At 42.6% G+C, this 17,301-nt stretch overlaps 1 protein-coding gene across 1 annotated transcript in view; it reads left to right on the plus strand.

The window, feature by feature from the left end:
* The window catches only part of mntb (MAX network transcriptional repressor b), an 18,658-nt gene extending 1,379 nt beyond the window's left edge, over positions 1-17,279 (plus strand). The window contains exons 2-6 of the mRNA XM_005926298.3: positions 2,949-3,519; positions 3,611-3,652; positions 3,951-4,062; positions 12,867-13,059; positions 13,222-17,279. Of these exons, the coding sequence (XP_005926360.1) occupies positions 2,949-3,519; positions 3,611-3,652; positions 3,951-4,062; positions 12,867-13,059; positions 13,222-14,036 (1,733 nt within the window). The 3' untranslated portion in view covers positions 14,037-17,279. The remainder of the gene's footprint in view (positions 1-2,948; positions 3,520-3,610; positions 3,653-3,950; positions 4,063-12,866; positions 13,060-13,221) is intronic.
* Positions 17,280-17,301: the final 22 nt, after the last annotated feature.

A 17,301-nucleotide genomic window follows, 5' to 3' on the forward strand; every position in this document is an offset into this window, starting at 1 on the left:
CCCCCAATATACAAACTTACGCGCATGCACACACACCCTCCTCGTCCCCGCCCTTCCCATTCAGTCTGCTGACAGTGGCGGGTCAAAGAGAGAGAAAAGGGGGGTAAGTAGGGCAGCTCACCGCCCTTCTCCTCGGCCCAGCCTCAATGCAGAAGTTATGTAATTTACGTTTGCGTGCGACGTAAATTATAATAATTTACGTAATAATAATACTGTTGTTATTATTAACATAATAATAACAATAACAACGAATAATGTAATTAAGTGCTTTTTAAACTGTTTTGCATTAGTATTATTATGCCTGTAACAGGGATTTCCATTTTCCGAGTTACAGTGTGATTTTACAGTGTGAACTTAGAAAAAAAGCCTCTCTTTCACTTTCAGTCTTTGTCATCACATAGCAGCAGCTATGTGAAAGCAATCATGATGATAAACACCATCTCTATGTTATATAGAGTATACTGTACTGAAAAACATTTTGTTACTTTAGTTTTTAGTTTTAATTATTATATTATTGATATGTAATTTTTTAATGCAAAATTTGGCTTTTTTGTTTCAGAAGCTGTCTAAAAACTTGAAAATGTTCAAACTGCGACTATGCATGTTCATTTCTATGTGATATGTTGAGGGGCTGGAGCCTAAATAAGCTTACACTGGATTAAAAGCGATATGTAGTAGGTACTTTATTAAATCCATAAGTTAGGAGATCCCTGTTATTTTATCCAGAATTCTAACAAAGTAGCTGAAATAAAGCTCAATAAGATGCACAAAATAAATGAGCTATTAATATATATAATGAGTAAAGTGACTAAAGATGCAAATAAACAAACATTTAAATACAATTTTTTCTGTGTTCACATGTGACACCACTATGCAATATGCTTTAATATTTTTACGTTCAAAATATTACAAATTTGTTACAGTTTAATTTTTTAACATTGACTAATCAACAGTTGATTTAGTGATTTTTGCATCAAAGGAAGGACAGCCTGTGCTGTTCAGAAGGAGTCGGAGGATGATTTCTCAGTATATAGATAACTTGATTATAACTCTGTGGGAGCTCTCTCAACATTGTTGTTATCAAATCCTATTGTTCAAAGGAATATATTCTTCCAGAAGTGATTAGAAATATGTCTGTGGTCGTGATCGTATCATTGACTACGCAGGCGTTTTGCCCGGGTTGCGTCATCGCATCGGGAGTTTTTATTCTCACGCAGAGAGGAAACGAAAGTGTTACTTAACGCACAGCTAGGCATCTTGGCATGTGCTGTATCTGTTTTGTTGGAGGTGGCTGGGATGTGTGTTGGCGTTGTGCAGGTTTGAGGAATCCCTGGGATCTTCTAATGTTGCTGTTTCCATGGTGACTGAGGGCTTTCCACATTACTTTCTAGTCTGCCTGCTACAGTGTGCAGTAACTACTCACTCATATCATCACTCACTGTGTGTATGTGTGTGTGTTTCTTTGCCTCTGCATAATGATGTCTTTGCCTTTGTTTGCAGCACAACAGTGCTTCATTTGTATGTTGTCACGCTGCCAGCTCTAGTTATCCCAGCCGAATGGCTCCTTCACAACAGTCCTCAACTCTTGGTCAGACGCCCTGACGCAGCCCAGGGCGAGAGGCTCTCTCAGTGCTGGACCGGTCCAATCACAGGGCAGACTGAGGGGTGTTCTCTCCAGTGAGGCAACAGATTCAGAGACAGTTAATGTGGTTATTTGCCCCTCCTCACTGTCTCATTCTCTGATGACATCATTCTTTGTACGTGTTTGTGTGCAGGAAGTGTTGGTGTGCATGATACAGACAAAGTGAAATCCATCATGACAGATTCGGTAGCGTAGCAGTGAAGCTGCTAAGAGGACCTGTAGGGAACATAGGTCATATGTTGGTTGATAAATTACAAGTGATTAATGAAATCAGAATTTATGAAGAGTGCTTTCTGCATTTAGCACAGATCACTTTTTTCCAGATTTTGGGAATAAAATTGGCTTTTCATCAAAGGAAACTCACCAGGGCTGTGATAAAAATGTAACAGGGGGTTAATTTACTCAGGCATTCAATACATTTCTTTTTTCAAATGGCCAGAAATGAGAGGAAAATGCAATACCTCCTTTTCTGTCCGACACCCCAGACTCAACATCTTAATTGTATGTGAACCAGTAGTGATAAGGAGCATACCCCTCCCACCCCACAGAGGTGCATTATGCGCTAGGAGACCACTGCAGATGTGGTGTCCTAGCGCGTTTCAGATATGATAAATGTCTGACATAGGTGAACATTAAACAGATTTTGTCCTGCCAGATCCTTGCTACACAGTCAGTGTGACGTCTGATTGTGTTGCAATCCACAGTGAGTGAGTGGGCGTAGTGTGTCCTGCCTCCTGCATGCTCTATTCAGACAGCACCCTCGCCTAAACCAAACGAAGTATTTCCAATATTGAGAACCAATCTGATGTGGACTATTTTGTGTTGTGTGCTACGTTTGGACAATGACGCAGCCTGTTAATGAGTAAAATGTGCAGAAATACTGTGTGAAAACTAGTTTTAACTACTGAAAGGCCAGTCTTGCCAGATTATCATATACATCACATTACTGCTTGTCTCCTTACATAGCTGATTCTGAAATCCTGGGCTGATGTTATAAAAGCTTGGCTCATAGTCGGCACTGATGGCTGCATTTTATTCTGTTTGATTGTTTTATTTTTATAGTTATTTGCTGTTCTTTTGTGCCAGAGAATCTTTATTATATCAAGTAACTAAAGGTCTTTTCAGCTCTTTATCACACTGTCTTTGAACAGAGAACAGATGCATTTCAGTTGCTGACATCAGTAATTGTAGACGACAGTCAACAAGACTGTTATCAGCCAATAGTGATAGTCATCCATCCTTGTTCTTCGTACTTGTTTGATGTTAGTCCTTATTTAACTTTAACTTACTTGTTTTCCTCCTTTAGAAGAAGAGCAACTTGAAGACAAGGAGCTCATCAGAAGGGAGGCGGAGTCAAAGCATGTGGAACTTGTGGCTTCACCATCTCAGCCAGTAGGAGCCAATCATGTCACCTGGGGTGATGAAACTCACCGTCAACAGCCGCATCACCTTCCTGTTCCACCGCCCCCGTCTCTACCTACTCGTCAACTCCCCATTGCCGTCATCCCAATGGTGCCGGTTGTCACCGCGACGCCTTCAGTCCCGCCCCTTCCGCTCAAAACGCCAATTGCTGCTGCAGCAGCGACGCTCAACAGCTCCCCGCCAGTCAAGAACTCTTCCTCCCCTCCACCTCAGCTGGCGACTCGTCAACTGTTGTGCTCCCCTCAGATCAAAGTGGAACCCAGTGAGCAGCTGATAGATGTAAAGCCTGGAGCATCGCAGCTTCAGGTTCAGATCAAGTACCCGGCCCCCATCAGCACTAATGGCTCCCAACACGCACTGGTTCCTCATCAGGCCCCACCCACACCTCAGCCACAGCCTAACGGGATGACCATGGAGGAAATGAAGGGAATGGAAGGGAAGAGGAGACCAGGAGGGTGAGTTTGTTTGTGTGTCTGTCTGTGTGTGTGTTAAATAAGGTATAAAGAGTGATCGGCTTATGGTTGATTATTTATTTTGCCTTTCCAGGGCGGGGACCAGAGAGGTGCACAATAAACTGGAGAAGAACAGGTTAGTCAAAATGATGGTAACCCCTCTCATGTTGAAAGAAATTGAGGAAAACTTGCCTTCCACATACACACATTTTCTGGGTGTTTTTCATGAAAGCATTTAACGAGGGCAAAGGTCACGGCAGTTCCTGAACTAATATAAATCCATGAAATCCTTCATCAAAAATGCAAAATTGGAGGTTTGAAATTTGTTGGTAAAAATCCCACGCAAAGAATCGACCTTCTTAAAAATGGTGAATATTCACAGTTGAGCAAAGACTACCATATGAAGTTCGACTCTTACATTTCTGCCTCTTCAGGCGAGCGCACCTGAAGGAGTGTTTTGAGACACTGAAGAAAAATGTTCCGAACATTGATGAGAAGAAAACGTCCAACCTCAGTGTTCTCCGCAGCGCTTTGCGTTACATACAGGTAAGGACAGTTTCAGCTTTCCCCAGCAAGCTCTTCATGTTACTTTGTCAGGACTTCAATTAACTGGTTGAGCTCTGGGGACCTCATAGGTCATAGGTCCAGTGTTATTGGTGTGGTTAGTCTCTTGTGACGGTGATACAGTGTCTGCTACATGCTTGTGAATCAGTCAATATAATGTAATACTTGGAGGCTTCTTTGTTTCCAAGACCTTGGTCTATACAGTGGTAACCAGTTGTTCCAACACTGCCCTGTAGTCATGTAGGGATAGAAAAGAAACAGGCTGAACTAAATTGGTGGTTTTCAAAGTTTTTGTTCCAAGTCACATCAGAGGGGAAACTAAAAGTTCAAGGCACACCTTTATCCATGGATGTCTCCTTTAGATTGTCTTGTTAGATGAAGGGACTTCATCTAAAGCTCATTTGTGGCAACTGGACCTCGATTGATGCCTGCAGTTTTTTATGTAACAGTGTTACAACTTTATTAACATATTTCTTGCCTCAATCACCTTTGCAGACACTTTGGTTCAGCTCAAGCACTCTTCTACTGTAGGCCAAGTTTCTCTCATTAGCCCTTTTCCACTAGTACCTTCTCAGCTTGCCTCAACACAGCTTGACTCGACTCGACTCTGTTTCAATCGGTTTCCATTACAACTGAGTACCACCTAATGTGCGTGGGGTCGTTATAGCAACATGGCCGAAAGTCCCGTGATGTCATTTGTATGCCACAGGAACGCCACAACAAAGGAGGACGTCGAGGCGATGATATAACTGCTGCTCAGTGTGTGGCTTTTTGTCAAACCCAGTGGCCATGGTGTTGTTTTTTTCTGTAGCCGTTTCTGTCGCTCCGAGGTTTTAAAAAAAATGGGGGTTTTGAGCATCTCCTTTTTGTGAAGGAGACGCTCTTGTCACTCATCGAGTGATGCCACTGTCTAGCCAGTCAGTGACGTGCAGTCTGTTAATGTCATATTTTCGGATTACCTCAGATTGCTTGGATCCTCAACCGAGTAGGGACTAAAAAATACCTGGTACTAGCTAAAGGACAAAAGCCTAAAAACCGAGTCGAGCTGTGCCAAGCTGACCCAAGTAGGTACTAATGGAAAAGAGCTACAAGTCTTTTTTTTAGCCTGGTTTGGCACAGTGTTAACTAGGGCTGCCACAAACGATTATTTTGATAGTCGACTAGTCACCGATTATTTTTGCGATTAGTCGACTAATCAGATCATGCATCCATTGAACGTAAAACGTCCAGCTTATTGCACCAGCAGCATCTGCTCTTATATAACTATCATTAGCTTACAGCTTTAAGTGTTTAAGGTGCTAACTAAAAATAAAGACAAGATGATAGTTTATTAAATTGTAATGAAATTTGCAGATTGTTTCGGTGAAGTTTAATAAACTCCTTGCTATCTAAAATATAACAGGACACCGGAGTATATTCTCGAGCATCTCACACTTCTGGTAATCAGCTGTCTGCTTTACGTTTATTCAGCTGTGTAAAAACTATAACTTTAATCTCAGCCAAACCGATTTACTCAGGAACAAAGAAAAAAAAAAAAAAAAAAGCCAAACAATAACATTTTTAAGTTATCTAAGTGCCGGCGGTGACGCTGGGAGTCCGGTGTTCTCACGGGCTCTAGTGACCTAGCCCCCGGCTAGCTATCGAGCTAGTGGGTAACAGACGTCTCCGAAAACGTCGGAGCGCTTTTGAAAATATGTGGTGTCCTGATAAACTGAGCAGATATTTGAGGTTTACACAGCTACATTCTACATGAAAATATGTTAAACATTTATTTTGTGACCCAGAAAGAATAATAAGAGTAATATTAAAACTAAGTAGCTGCCGCCTTTGTTGGAAACTGAGCTGGGCTGCGCTATGAATTCTGGGACACAGCTGCTTCTTCTTCGGGGTTTAACGGCAGCTGGCATCCTTGTACATGCAGTGCTGCCATCTTCTGTTTCAGTCTGTTATTACACTCTTAAATCCTACTACTTATTCCTGCGTCTTTTGTGATCTTACAAAGCTTCAAACGACGCGTCGACTATTAAATCAGTTGTCGACGATTTTGATAGTCGACGTAACCGTGACTAGTCGACTAATCGTGGCAGGCCTAGTGTTAACACCTGGCACTTTCTCTGACAGATGGCGTTCTTGGGCTCAGGGTTTTGCCTTTTCCAGTTCAGCTGAAGTAACACGGGTTGCTGTCTCCAGACTGTTCACTGACAGTTAGTTTTTTCTAATTTGCAGTGGCCAATTTGCACTGTTTGTTAGTTACACAAGAACATCACTCGTATTACTCTCCTCCTCTCAGTCAGGGCCTTTGGTGTGTCTTCTTCTAATTCCCTTCATTCAGCAACTGAATGAACTTATTTTTATGCTTTAAACTAAAAACTACTGGTACAACAACTCAACATTTCACTCTTAACTTTTCGTGTATATTGCAGTAATAATGTAAGGCTGTCACAAAGTCCCACAGCACACCTGGACTTGCATCACATCACAGCAAATCTTGTGGGAACTACATAACATGAAAGGATAAAATGGCAACTTTTTTTTGTTAGAAGATCTAATGTTGCACATCGAGGCAGGAGGCTGATGGTACTTGGGTGAAGGGACAACTGTATAGCCCCAAGAGGGAAGTTTTCGGTCTGGAAAAGTAGACAAATGAGGACTTTTGTACTTTTTTTTTTTAGCAGAAATAGATGTCAGGCTGGAGCTGCTATGTAGGGGGTTACTTTATTGCAGTGTAAGCTTTAAGATTTTGAGTCCAATGAAATACACAGCGGAAAGTCAGTGGAAGGAGCTAAATTAGGGCGTGAGATGAGGGAATTTATTCAAAACAAGATGACTGCAAGTTCATGGGCTGCTCTCCAGGGAGCAGAGCGCAGAGGGATTTTCAGGCCATCTTTAAGATGATGATGGTTGTTAGGCAGAGCCTAGCTGCGGTTGAGGAAACACAAACAGCACATATTAGATACACGTCTCTTGCTTTAGAGGTAATATACAGTGAAAAGCGGGTTGTTAGTATGGGTGAAAGGTGAGTCAGTATGTCTGTAGTCTAACCTTTCATGTGTGCCCTGTTTGTACAGCAGTGTTTAACCTCACTGCACACACAGTTTGCAACCTTTCACCTCCAGTTTAACTTGTCTCGATATTCTGGCAGTAGTTATACTGATGGGAAGAAGAAGTTGCATAAACTTTGTTGTTGTTTTTTTTATTATTATTTTAATTGCAGAACTATTTGAAAGACCATCCCTCTAGGTGATCGTGTAACATTCAGTGATTTTAAAATCATTCAGCCATATCAGTATATTCGAGGGGGTGTGCACAAACAGAAAAACATTAAGTATCGGCTGCTTTTTATCCGATTTGCAGGATTATATATGAGATATTTTAGGATTTGGGGCTATTTGTCAGACACAGCAAGACATTTGAAGTTTTGTGGAGAAGCAGAGTAATCAGTAGCTTAACAGACACATGGCTAGTGTATGTCAGTGTTGCTTGCAGTATTTTCCCCAGCCCACACTGTACTGCGGAGCTGGTTGGGTAATATCTTAGAGGGATGCTTTTCCTTTATCACACTATGTTGAGGCTGATGAATTGCTTCACTTTTCCTCTGTTTTCCTTTGATGGTTTCATTGTGGCATACTCTCCTCTGATTTATAATATTTGCTGGCTTTATTGTAGGTGAATGACTGCGTTTAGATGCGTACAAACACCCGGTCTTCTCTTTTTTTTTCTTTCTCCATGAAGCATAAAAAGCCTGATTATTCATATCCCTCCGTGCACGCTCATAACAGTTTTCAATTTTCTGATCGTCTGCCTGCAGGCGAGTCGTGATTTCATCTCAGCTTCGATGGTCTGAGCCAAAAACAGAAACTGGAGATGGTGTTTTAGTACTCCGGGTAGCACATCCAGGTTTCTCAAATGATTGATGATGGTGTTTCCATGCACAGCGATCATAATCAGGACCTTAATGCACATTCGTCCTTTTCTCTTCTCACCTCTCCCCATGTGAACCTGTAAACCTCTTCCCCCTCCTTCTCGCGGAGCCATGTGAGACCTGAGCACATGGCTAGCGCAAGGCCGATGATGTCACCACAGCTCACCCACTCCAGTAGCTTTGCATCCCTAGATTGCAGAGAGAAGGAGATGGGCAGTGATGGGCTCAGTGTTTACGCTAATGGAGCGGCGCATGCACTTATATCAGCTCTTCTTTGTCCCAGCCTTTTCTTATCCACATCTGTGTCCGTCTCGTCCTGTGTCACCCCGCTGTCTCTTGCCTTTAAAGCACTTGGTAACTATGGCAACAGGCGGCAGGTGGCCGGGGCACTGTAGTGAGTCCGTTCCTCCGTGTTTGTCTGCATGAGGGAGTGTGCCGGATGCAAGACTAAACGAGTCAAATTCTGGTCATATTGGTCTTTCTGTCAGCAGTTATGGATGATGGAGCACTCAGGGGTGCTTTCAAGACATGGATAGTCCTGCTGCCTTGTCCTCATATCAGATTACAGATGCATATGATTAAGAAAAAACCTTCCAGGGCAAATTTCATCTCACCTGAGTCATTTGCACCTTTTTTTTTATTACAGGGAACTTTCTGAAATGAGGATGGATAAAAGAGCGATAGATGAAGCACAGGAGAATAAGGGGGGAAGGGTCTTGAGGGAGTGGCGGATGTGGGGAGGAGGAGGAGGAGAGGGGAGTGTGGGATGGAAGTGTGGAAGAAAGAGGAGGAGGAGGGGGGTTGGGAGGGATCCAAGAGCACCCGACTGGCAAACATCCAGTCGCATCACTCCTTATATGTAATTGCCCCTGCGCTTCACCCAATTAGAGGGCTCCTTATGTTTTTTACAAACTGCTGCTCAAGCAGCCAAATCCTCACAAATGGGGTTGCCAAGGAAACAGCTATGGGTGGCAGCTGCTTCCTTGGTGATTTAGTGCAGGACTAATGGTGTCTGGGTTGATGCGAGAAGACCTTGAAATGATGTTCATGGATGCACATTCGCACTTCGGACACACTTGCAGTTCTTCGGAAGTCCTTGTGTTTCAAAGAGTCTGCTGTGTCAATTAAGTGTCACATCTCCAGCACTGGAGTGCGTTAATGCTACGTGGAGCTCCGCAGATCTATGGTTATATGTTGTATGTGTGTAGTAACACTTTGCAGAAGTGTCAAAAATACTGTTAAAACGGACGCATTTGATTAAAGTGGGTTACTCGTGCTTTTGTTTGTCTTTTAGTTTAGTGCATGCAGTGGAGAAGACAGGCGCATTAAAATGTCCACTACAGCTATTGATTGTTTCTCATCCTGGCATCTTTTGAGCTCCATGTTGGTGAACTCCATGCCGATTCAATTTCCTTCTCAATCAACACCTGACCTAGTATGCGTATTGCACATAGATGATATGCTGCTGGGTCAGGGGAAGACCGCCTGCAAGTGCATCTGCTTTGGTTGGATTCTGTAACGTTTCTCACTGCACAGCCAGAGATGCTGATCCATCCAAAATCTGTGTTAAAACAAGCTTCAAATTTGTGACGACAACATGGATTTTTATCAGAACAGAAAGCTGCCCCTAAATGTGCTCTACTCAGTTTTTTTATGTATCAAATGCTTTTATGTTTCTTTGGATACTAATTTTAGCTAAAGGAGTTCAGTAATGACTAATGTCAATAAACAACTGGCTAGTTGTTTATTGACTGGCCAAGTTTGTTGTAAGTACACTGATAATGAGTATGCAGTATTTATACTGGTCTCACCGCTGCTCTAGAGCATGACGTGTAGTATTTACAGTAATCCCTGGTTACACTGCATGCATATAAAACATTATGTCATGTAATGTTTCCACTTTGTAATCACCATTTATGTTTTGGTTAGTGGGGTTTAAAATATCAATAAAAAGATGACGATCCACTTTTGCTTCTCAAATGGCGAAAAACACAGAAATCCACAGACTTCTATGAAGTTTGTTAAGGCAGTGAGTCTGTACTATCTGTGGACCGTTTGTGCTTATGTGTGTAGTTATGCCTAGAAGTCGGATGTCGTAGCTGACTTTACATTCCAGTAGTAGTTTGAAAATCATGGAAAAACAGGTTTTGGTTTGCTCTGTAGTGCAGTGAAACTATTACTGTGTCACTCGTGATACGGTGCTTGGTTTTTGTTTGTTTGTTTTTGCACTTAAAAGCACTACTGGAGCACATTCACAGACAAACTGGTCAGTGCTCTGCATATGGTTTATTTAGCCACAGCACTGGTTACAGATAAGTTTTACTCTTTTGCTAATGTTTACTTTAATAGTCAATCTTGGATTGCTGAGTTGGGTTCGGTAGGGTTGCACTGAACTGACTTCAGTTCAAAATTGGAGCTGGAAACTCATAAATCGTTACCTCAACATCAAATGAAATTCACCAGTACCTCCCAAAGGCCTGCTTTGAAGCCCAGATCAATGTTTTGATTGATGCCAGCTTGTTCATGTTAACATCATTAATAATAATTTTACACTGCGTACACACAGAGCCTCTAGTGCAAAAGCACCAGTGTTGTTTAACTGTGTGGTTACATGTGATTTGTAAATGTAACCTGGTCCTATGCTGGGACTGATTTGCTGTAATTTCCAGCACTGCCTCCTCGTCACTTATGACCTCTAAAACTGCTCGCACGATCAGGCTTCACACAACTGCGTGCGTGGACGCACAAAGACGGGAGGGCGTTGGTGTGAGCGGTGTTGAGCTGTTAAGTGATTTGAGTGCTACTAACCTGTACCATGTGAACTGTTTAAAGAGGGCTGTGGGGAAGGTGGGTTCGCGTGTGAGGCCATCACGTGCCTGCAGAGAGTAAACAGCTTTTCCTGCAGTAAGATCATGTGTCCCCATATGCTCATTTTGTGTAATCTCGCTTGTATTTCCAGCCTTACCTCAGTTCCCTTTTGTTTATTATCCTTTCGGCGGTTCGCTTCGTGTTTGCGCTAATTGTCAGATAAACACAGCCACAACAAAAAAGACAATTACACCCGTGATATACATTTATCAGCAATGTCCTCCATAACAGTGGCACAATTACCAGCAATCAGACCACCACAAACAAGCCTATGCTGGCTCAAAATGGGCCTCGGGGGGTGAATGCACACATAATCATGATAGGTCTGCACACATTTACCTTACTTAGCAGAAGTCTGTTATTCCAAGCCATTTGATTAGCTGTAGTATTGTAATTTGAAACCCACCTTAAGATTTGATTTGTCTTACAATCCTTGTGATTTTCCTTCTGTTTTCAAAGTTAAAACCCTCGTGGTGGGTGCCAGAATAAAGTGCAAGCGGCAAGCGCCTAATACCTCCTGGATTTGTTCAGCAGTTATACTGGAAGAGGTGGCGCTCTGAGACAGTCTGATACATCACTGAGGATCATTTGCACCTTCATTAGGACAGGAAGCCATTTTCTGCCAAGCCTTTTTTTTTTCCCTCCAAGTTTTCATGCTGGCTATTCAACATCTCAACCAGATATTTAGTTTCCAGAATTAATCAGCTGCACACAACATACTATTCTACTTTTCTCCTCCCATTCCCCGCCCGTACCTTCCCCTCTACCTCCTCCCATGCGTCATTCCTCACCAGTAATCTGCCTTAATGTCCTTAGCCTGTCATAGTGTTTGGAGTTCATGCGTCAGCTGACCTACACAGAAACTGGGTCACGACGATGGTGTGGCGGGGCTGGGAAAGCTCTGCTCTTTCTTCCTAAATCTTTCCATGAAGCTTCCGTTCTTCTTGCGTTTACAGCCATGTTTATAATCATTTCATTTTCCTCCACAAACACATTCAGCTCACTCTTGCTGCATGGCGGTGCTCTAGAAAGTAACGGATTTATTATTAACAGATTTCAGTAATCCAGTGACAGAACTGTAGCAGTAATTAGGAACTATTATCAACCCCAAAGTGATTTGGGGTTGATAATAGACAGGAGGGTGTTTTCTCTCACTCTGGCCTCAAAAAAAAAAAAAAACTAGCGTGATATCCAAGAAATGGGAGGAGCTTAGGTAAATGACTAAATGCCACTAAAGCAGTGTGGACATGCTTGAATTTGCAGGCGTGACTTCCCGCTGGTGTATGAATCTGGGATAGCATGGATAATGTTTGTTTAGAAGTACAGGGAGAAGAAAAGTTGTGTTGTAATGCTGTTTATTTACAGTGTGGGTATTTAAAATGAATTCTAACCTGAAACAGTATTGGGTTTATTCTGAAAAAGCCACATGGGTTATTAGTTAAAAGAGGCAAAATGAGGGAGTTTCCCTTTTCTCTGACCTTTCTTTGCTGTTAGCTGTTGATTAAAAGTCCCCCGTCTGTTTCATATTAACACACTTCCACTGTTTCACAGAGCTAAATCCCCCCACACTTCCCTCAAAGGCACAAACTTGAAACAGCTGCTTAAAACCAGGCAGCATCAGTCAGCGCTAACGAAGTAAGGACAGGTTTTTCTTGAAAAGAAACTCAGCCATAGGATTACTTGTCGTCATATTGATGTAAATGATTTTTTAGATAGCCTCACTTGAGACTGCGCTACTCGCCAGTTAGTCTTAACATTATAAGCACCCGCCTGATGCTATGTAGCATCCCCCTGTGTACCTCAGATAAATCTGACCCAGTGCAGCCTTTAGGTTCTTTGGGTTGCAGGATGAGGCCTCCTGGTCTTACTTCACCTGTTGTTGGTAATTGGTTAAGACATTTTTCATTTTTCTCTTTTTGTATCATAAATGCAGATATGACGACATATTATATATTTTTATAACAGTCTACACCTGTTCTCTTTGTCATCCTTTAAGACTCTGAAGCGCAAGGAGAAGGAGTACGAACACGAGATGGAGCGTCTGGCTCGAGAGAAGATCGCAACGCAGCAGCGGCTGGCCGAGCTGAAGAACGAGCTCAGCCAGAACATGGACGCCATAGAAATCGACAGAGTCCTCAGACAGACCATCCAGCCAGAGGACGACCAGGCCTCCACGTCCACGGCCTCAGGTAAGGGAACAGACTGCAGCAGTTTGTTTTCAAACTGAATCGCAGGAGAGAAGGGTGATCAGAGAAGTTTGTTTTTTGATGTAGCAGTCGTTACATGTGGTTTGAATTTTACTTTTACGTAAACACTCATATCGTGATCACTGTTTCTGCTCTAATCTGCAGAAGGAGAAGATAATTATGAGCAGGACATGGACGAGGACGTTCCCGCCCCTCCTGCTCCCACGCCCCTCCCCAAACCGGCTCCTCCCATTTTACAAGCTCAGCCGCTCATCACCCCTCACCTGGCGATCCAGCACACCACACTGCCTATCCTCACCAGCGCCTCCCCCGTGGGTCCTCCTCCACCTCAAGCCATTGCCCCTGCTCCAGCCCCGGGTCAACCCCCACCGCCACCTCCTCATCCTATCCAGCCCCCAGCCATGCAGGTCCAGCCCACCGTCATCGCTCACGCCACTGTGTCCCATGCTTCAGTCATCCAGGCTGTCAATAATGCCCTTCCCACCAATCACAAACACCTAACGCATATCGCCCCATCACCTGGCCCCAACTCTTCCACCCCTCAGCCGATCACAGCGGCTCCGGCTGCCCCTGCCACCGCCACTCACCAGCCAATAACTGCCCAGCCCATCGGACACATCACCGTCCATCCGGTGGCCCACCTGGGCTCTCCTTTGGCATCCCACCTCCCGACTCTTTACCCCCAGGGCATGTCTGTGTCCCAGCCCACGATGGTGGGCCACATCGCGCACACCTTCGCCCACCACACCCTTCCTCACGTCCAGGCCAATCCTCAAACTAACACTAATGGCGCCCAGGTGAACAGCGCAACTGTGGTGAGCCAGGGAAGCCCGTCGCTAGGGAAACCCACAGCAGTGCTGGCCCCCCACCCACAGCTGGTTGGACAGGCTACTGTCCTGAACCCTGTAACCATGGTTACAGTCCCAACCTTTCCCGTCAGCACGCTCAAACTGGCCTGAAACAGACAATAATACCTGTAGCGATGGATGTGAGACAGGAGAACGAGTTTTCATCTCCTGTCAGTCGCAGAGTCTCTGACAGACACGTGAACATTTGAGCATCAACTGTTTCTGGACTTTGTGTGATGAATATCTTCTGAGATATTTCAGTCACAGCTCTGTTAGTTTGTGAACAATTACATTAAAGCTGAGTCAGCAGGTCGGGCCATTGTTTGTGAAAATGCGACTGTGACGTTTGTCTCCCCCGCAAACACAGAAACTCTGTTTTACCTTTTTATCTTCCTTCCTTTTCTCTTTATTTTACCGCCAGAGGCACTAACACAATAAGCTCAGTTTGCACTCAGGCATCAAGGATTTACTTTAACTGGTCATTCAGTCATTTAGGGGAAATGATTACAGCGAGACAGAGAGAGGACTTTGAGCTCGTGTGGGACGTGTAACGTCACTCCTGTGTTTAAAGGGTGGAGCTGGAGTTGGATTCAGTGGTCTCATCCAGATAAATCACACGCAGGGCCGTTTATCAGTCAATTACATCACATAACATTACATAGTTAATTAGGGCTAAAACATTGTCACGTACTGATGCAGTTATTTAGTTTTTTCTACCAGGAACACGACAGGAAAGTTTTTTGTTCTTCCCCTTTCGCTTTTGCCATGATCTAAGTTCGACACGTGGCAGACAAAGTCATTCTTTAAACATCCTGCAAATAGTTTAAGGAAAAGAATTTGAGGATGGTAGTGCAATAAAAAAAACCTGACACGCTGCAGTTCAGAATACAAAAAAAGGAGACAGCACATCTTTTTAAAGGCAAATTCTGCAGTGGAGTTAATTTTTTCATTTTCTTTTTATCCACTACCTCAGAAGGCTTTTATTTTGGAGGGCGACTCCAAAACAGCGATTTGCTCCAGAGAATTGGGGCAGTGATTGCTCGGTTTGGTCAGCGTACAGTAGTGTCTGTTATTGATGGCCCTGTGGAGAAGTTGTGTCATGTTAACCACAAATAAAAGTAGGGCAGTAAGTTTGAAGCGAGCAGGAGCTGAGTCAGAAAAGCAGCTGAGGATAGAAGCTGGCAACTGGGATTTTCCAGCTATTTGTTGAAAAAAATAGTTAAAAGTAGGAAGAGCGTGCAGTGCAGTCAGCTTTGATCTGGTTACCTACACCCACAGTGAAAAGCTTGCCTTCTGCTGGGTTTTTTAAAGAAAGATGTTAAAGGCTCTCGGCTATCTTTCACTGCCAGATTCAAAACCTGAGAAGTTGCCCAGTTACCCACAGGTCATTTGAGTGCATCAACTCCCGTCAAGTCTGCACACACTGGTGGTTATTGAGGCTTAAAGCGGCTTAACGAGCCCTCAGGAAACCTCCTAGGACTGCTCCGAAGCTCGTGTTTGTGCGTTTTAATAGGATTGTTTATTAGCTAAGACATTTTGAAACCAACCAAAGGCCTGAGCGAGACTGTATGCAGAAAATTGTCTGCATACCTGCTCTCAAACAGTCAGGCAGGTTTCCTTTTGTCCCTTTGATGAGTGATGTTCCCTCAGCACACTGTGGGGAAAACAGGTTTCCAGCCGCTTTAGTGTAACGCAACAGCTCCCTCTGCTGTCGTTACCCAGGCACACACAGCACACAAGTTTCCGATGAGGCTTTTAAAAATTGTGAAAATGCTTTTTCTTTTTTTCTTTTTTTTTAACTTAACAGAACAAAACAAAATTATATGACTGTATGGAAGCTTGTTTATGCCACTAAAATAAAAACAAAAAACACAATGTTGCCGTTCAGACTTCTGAGAACATAACTTTAAATGGTTAGTATTTCGAAATTTCAGCTTTCTCAGAAGTTTCGCTCAGCAAGATGACATTTTGAAGAAATAAAAAAAAATTTAAAAAAAATTTACATTCTTCCAGTGGCAGAAACAACCTTCCATAGAGATGAACTTTATCACTTTATCTACTTGTTTTGGAGGGCAATACAAGGCCAAAAATACAGCTTTTCATTCCAAGAGAAATTTGGAAGAGATGTCCGACAAATGCTGAACACAAATCTTCAGCCGCAGTCCAGAAAATTTGTTAAAAAAAAAAAAATCTAATGTATTTAAATTTAAAAAAAAGCCGAAAGTGTGTTCGTGTGCGAGCGCATTCTCACAGCCTTCTCGCCAGCCTTTTCATCAGATTTCTCTTCGGTATAATGTCGTCAGTCTTGCGTGGCTCTGCTCCTCACCTCCTCTGCTGGTTTCCGTGTGTTACGTATGTATATGTGACTGTATTCAGTATGTTTTATATTCTGTACTATAGCTAATCCTATTGTACCTGTAGCATGGCTCTGTTTTTTGTTTAGGTTTTTTTGGGAGGGGGGTGTTTACCCTTTGCCCTGTGCATGATTGAATGTGTGTGTGAGCGTGTAGCTAGCAGGTTATTTTTTTACACAGAGGTGATTTATGGTACGAGCCTGTTTGGGTGCTATTGTGTGTGCCTCTACTCAGTTTTCCTGAACACTGTGACAGCTCTGGCAAAACACATCGAGCGAATGGAAGAGACAAAGAATTACTGTCACACTCGTTTTTTTTCTTTTTCTTTATTCTCCTTTTTTTTTTTTTTAACATGTAAGGTTTCCATATTTGTGAGTTGGACTGAGACATGAAATGTAGGGGGGGGCAAAAAAAAGCTGTTGATCCTTTCTTGATAACCTAATAATGTCTAATATTTGAGTTTTTGTAATATTTGTATGTATGTATGAAAGTTTTGTAAATTTGTGATTGTATGCACGTTTTGGCAAATGAGTGTATGTATCTTCAAAATTTTAAAAATGCTTGTTTCTTTTCTTTTTTTTGTTTTGCATGTAGATTCTGTTTAGTTTCTTTTGATTAGAAGTTTTGTTTTAATGTTTTATTTCTGGGACCATGTACAATACTATATAACGTGGGCAGAATCTTGGACCTCATGCTACATTGATATTATATATGAATATAAAAAAACATCTTTTCCCTATGGAGAAAGTTTTAAGTTATATATCGCCTGTACACTTTGGGCTGCCTTTTAGATCTAACTGTCCACTGTTTAAGATAACCATGATAATAATGGATTAAAAAAACATATTAATGAAGAATTATGCTGATGAAATAAAGATTCTTAATAAATCTTATTACATTTACAACACATTTTGCTTCTGCGTGAGTGGTTTTCAGAAGAAAAATTTAAACGGGCTTAAGACAGTTTTTTTAACATTTTTTTTTTACTTTTTTTTTTTTTTTTTACAAAACAGCAAAATTGG

This window comes from Haplochromis burtoni, unplaced genomic scaffold, assembly GCF_018398535.1.
Source record: "Haplochromis burtoni strain Fernald_Lab_line unplaced genomic scaffold, NCSU_Asbu1 Contig_83, whole genome shotgun sequence".
Classification (NCBI taxonomy): Eukaryota; Metazoa; Chordata; class Actinopteri; order Cichliformes; family Cichlidae; genus Haplochromis; species Haplochromis burtoni.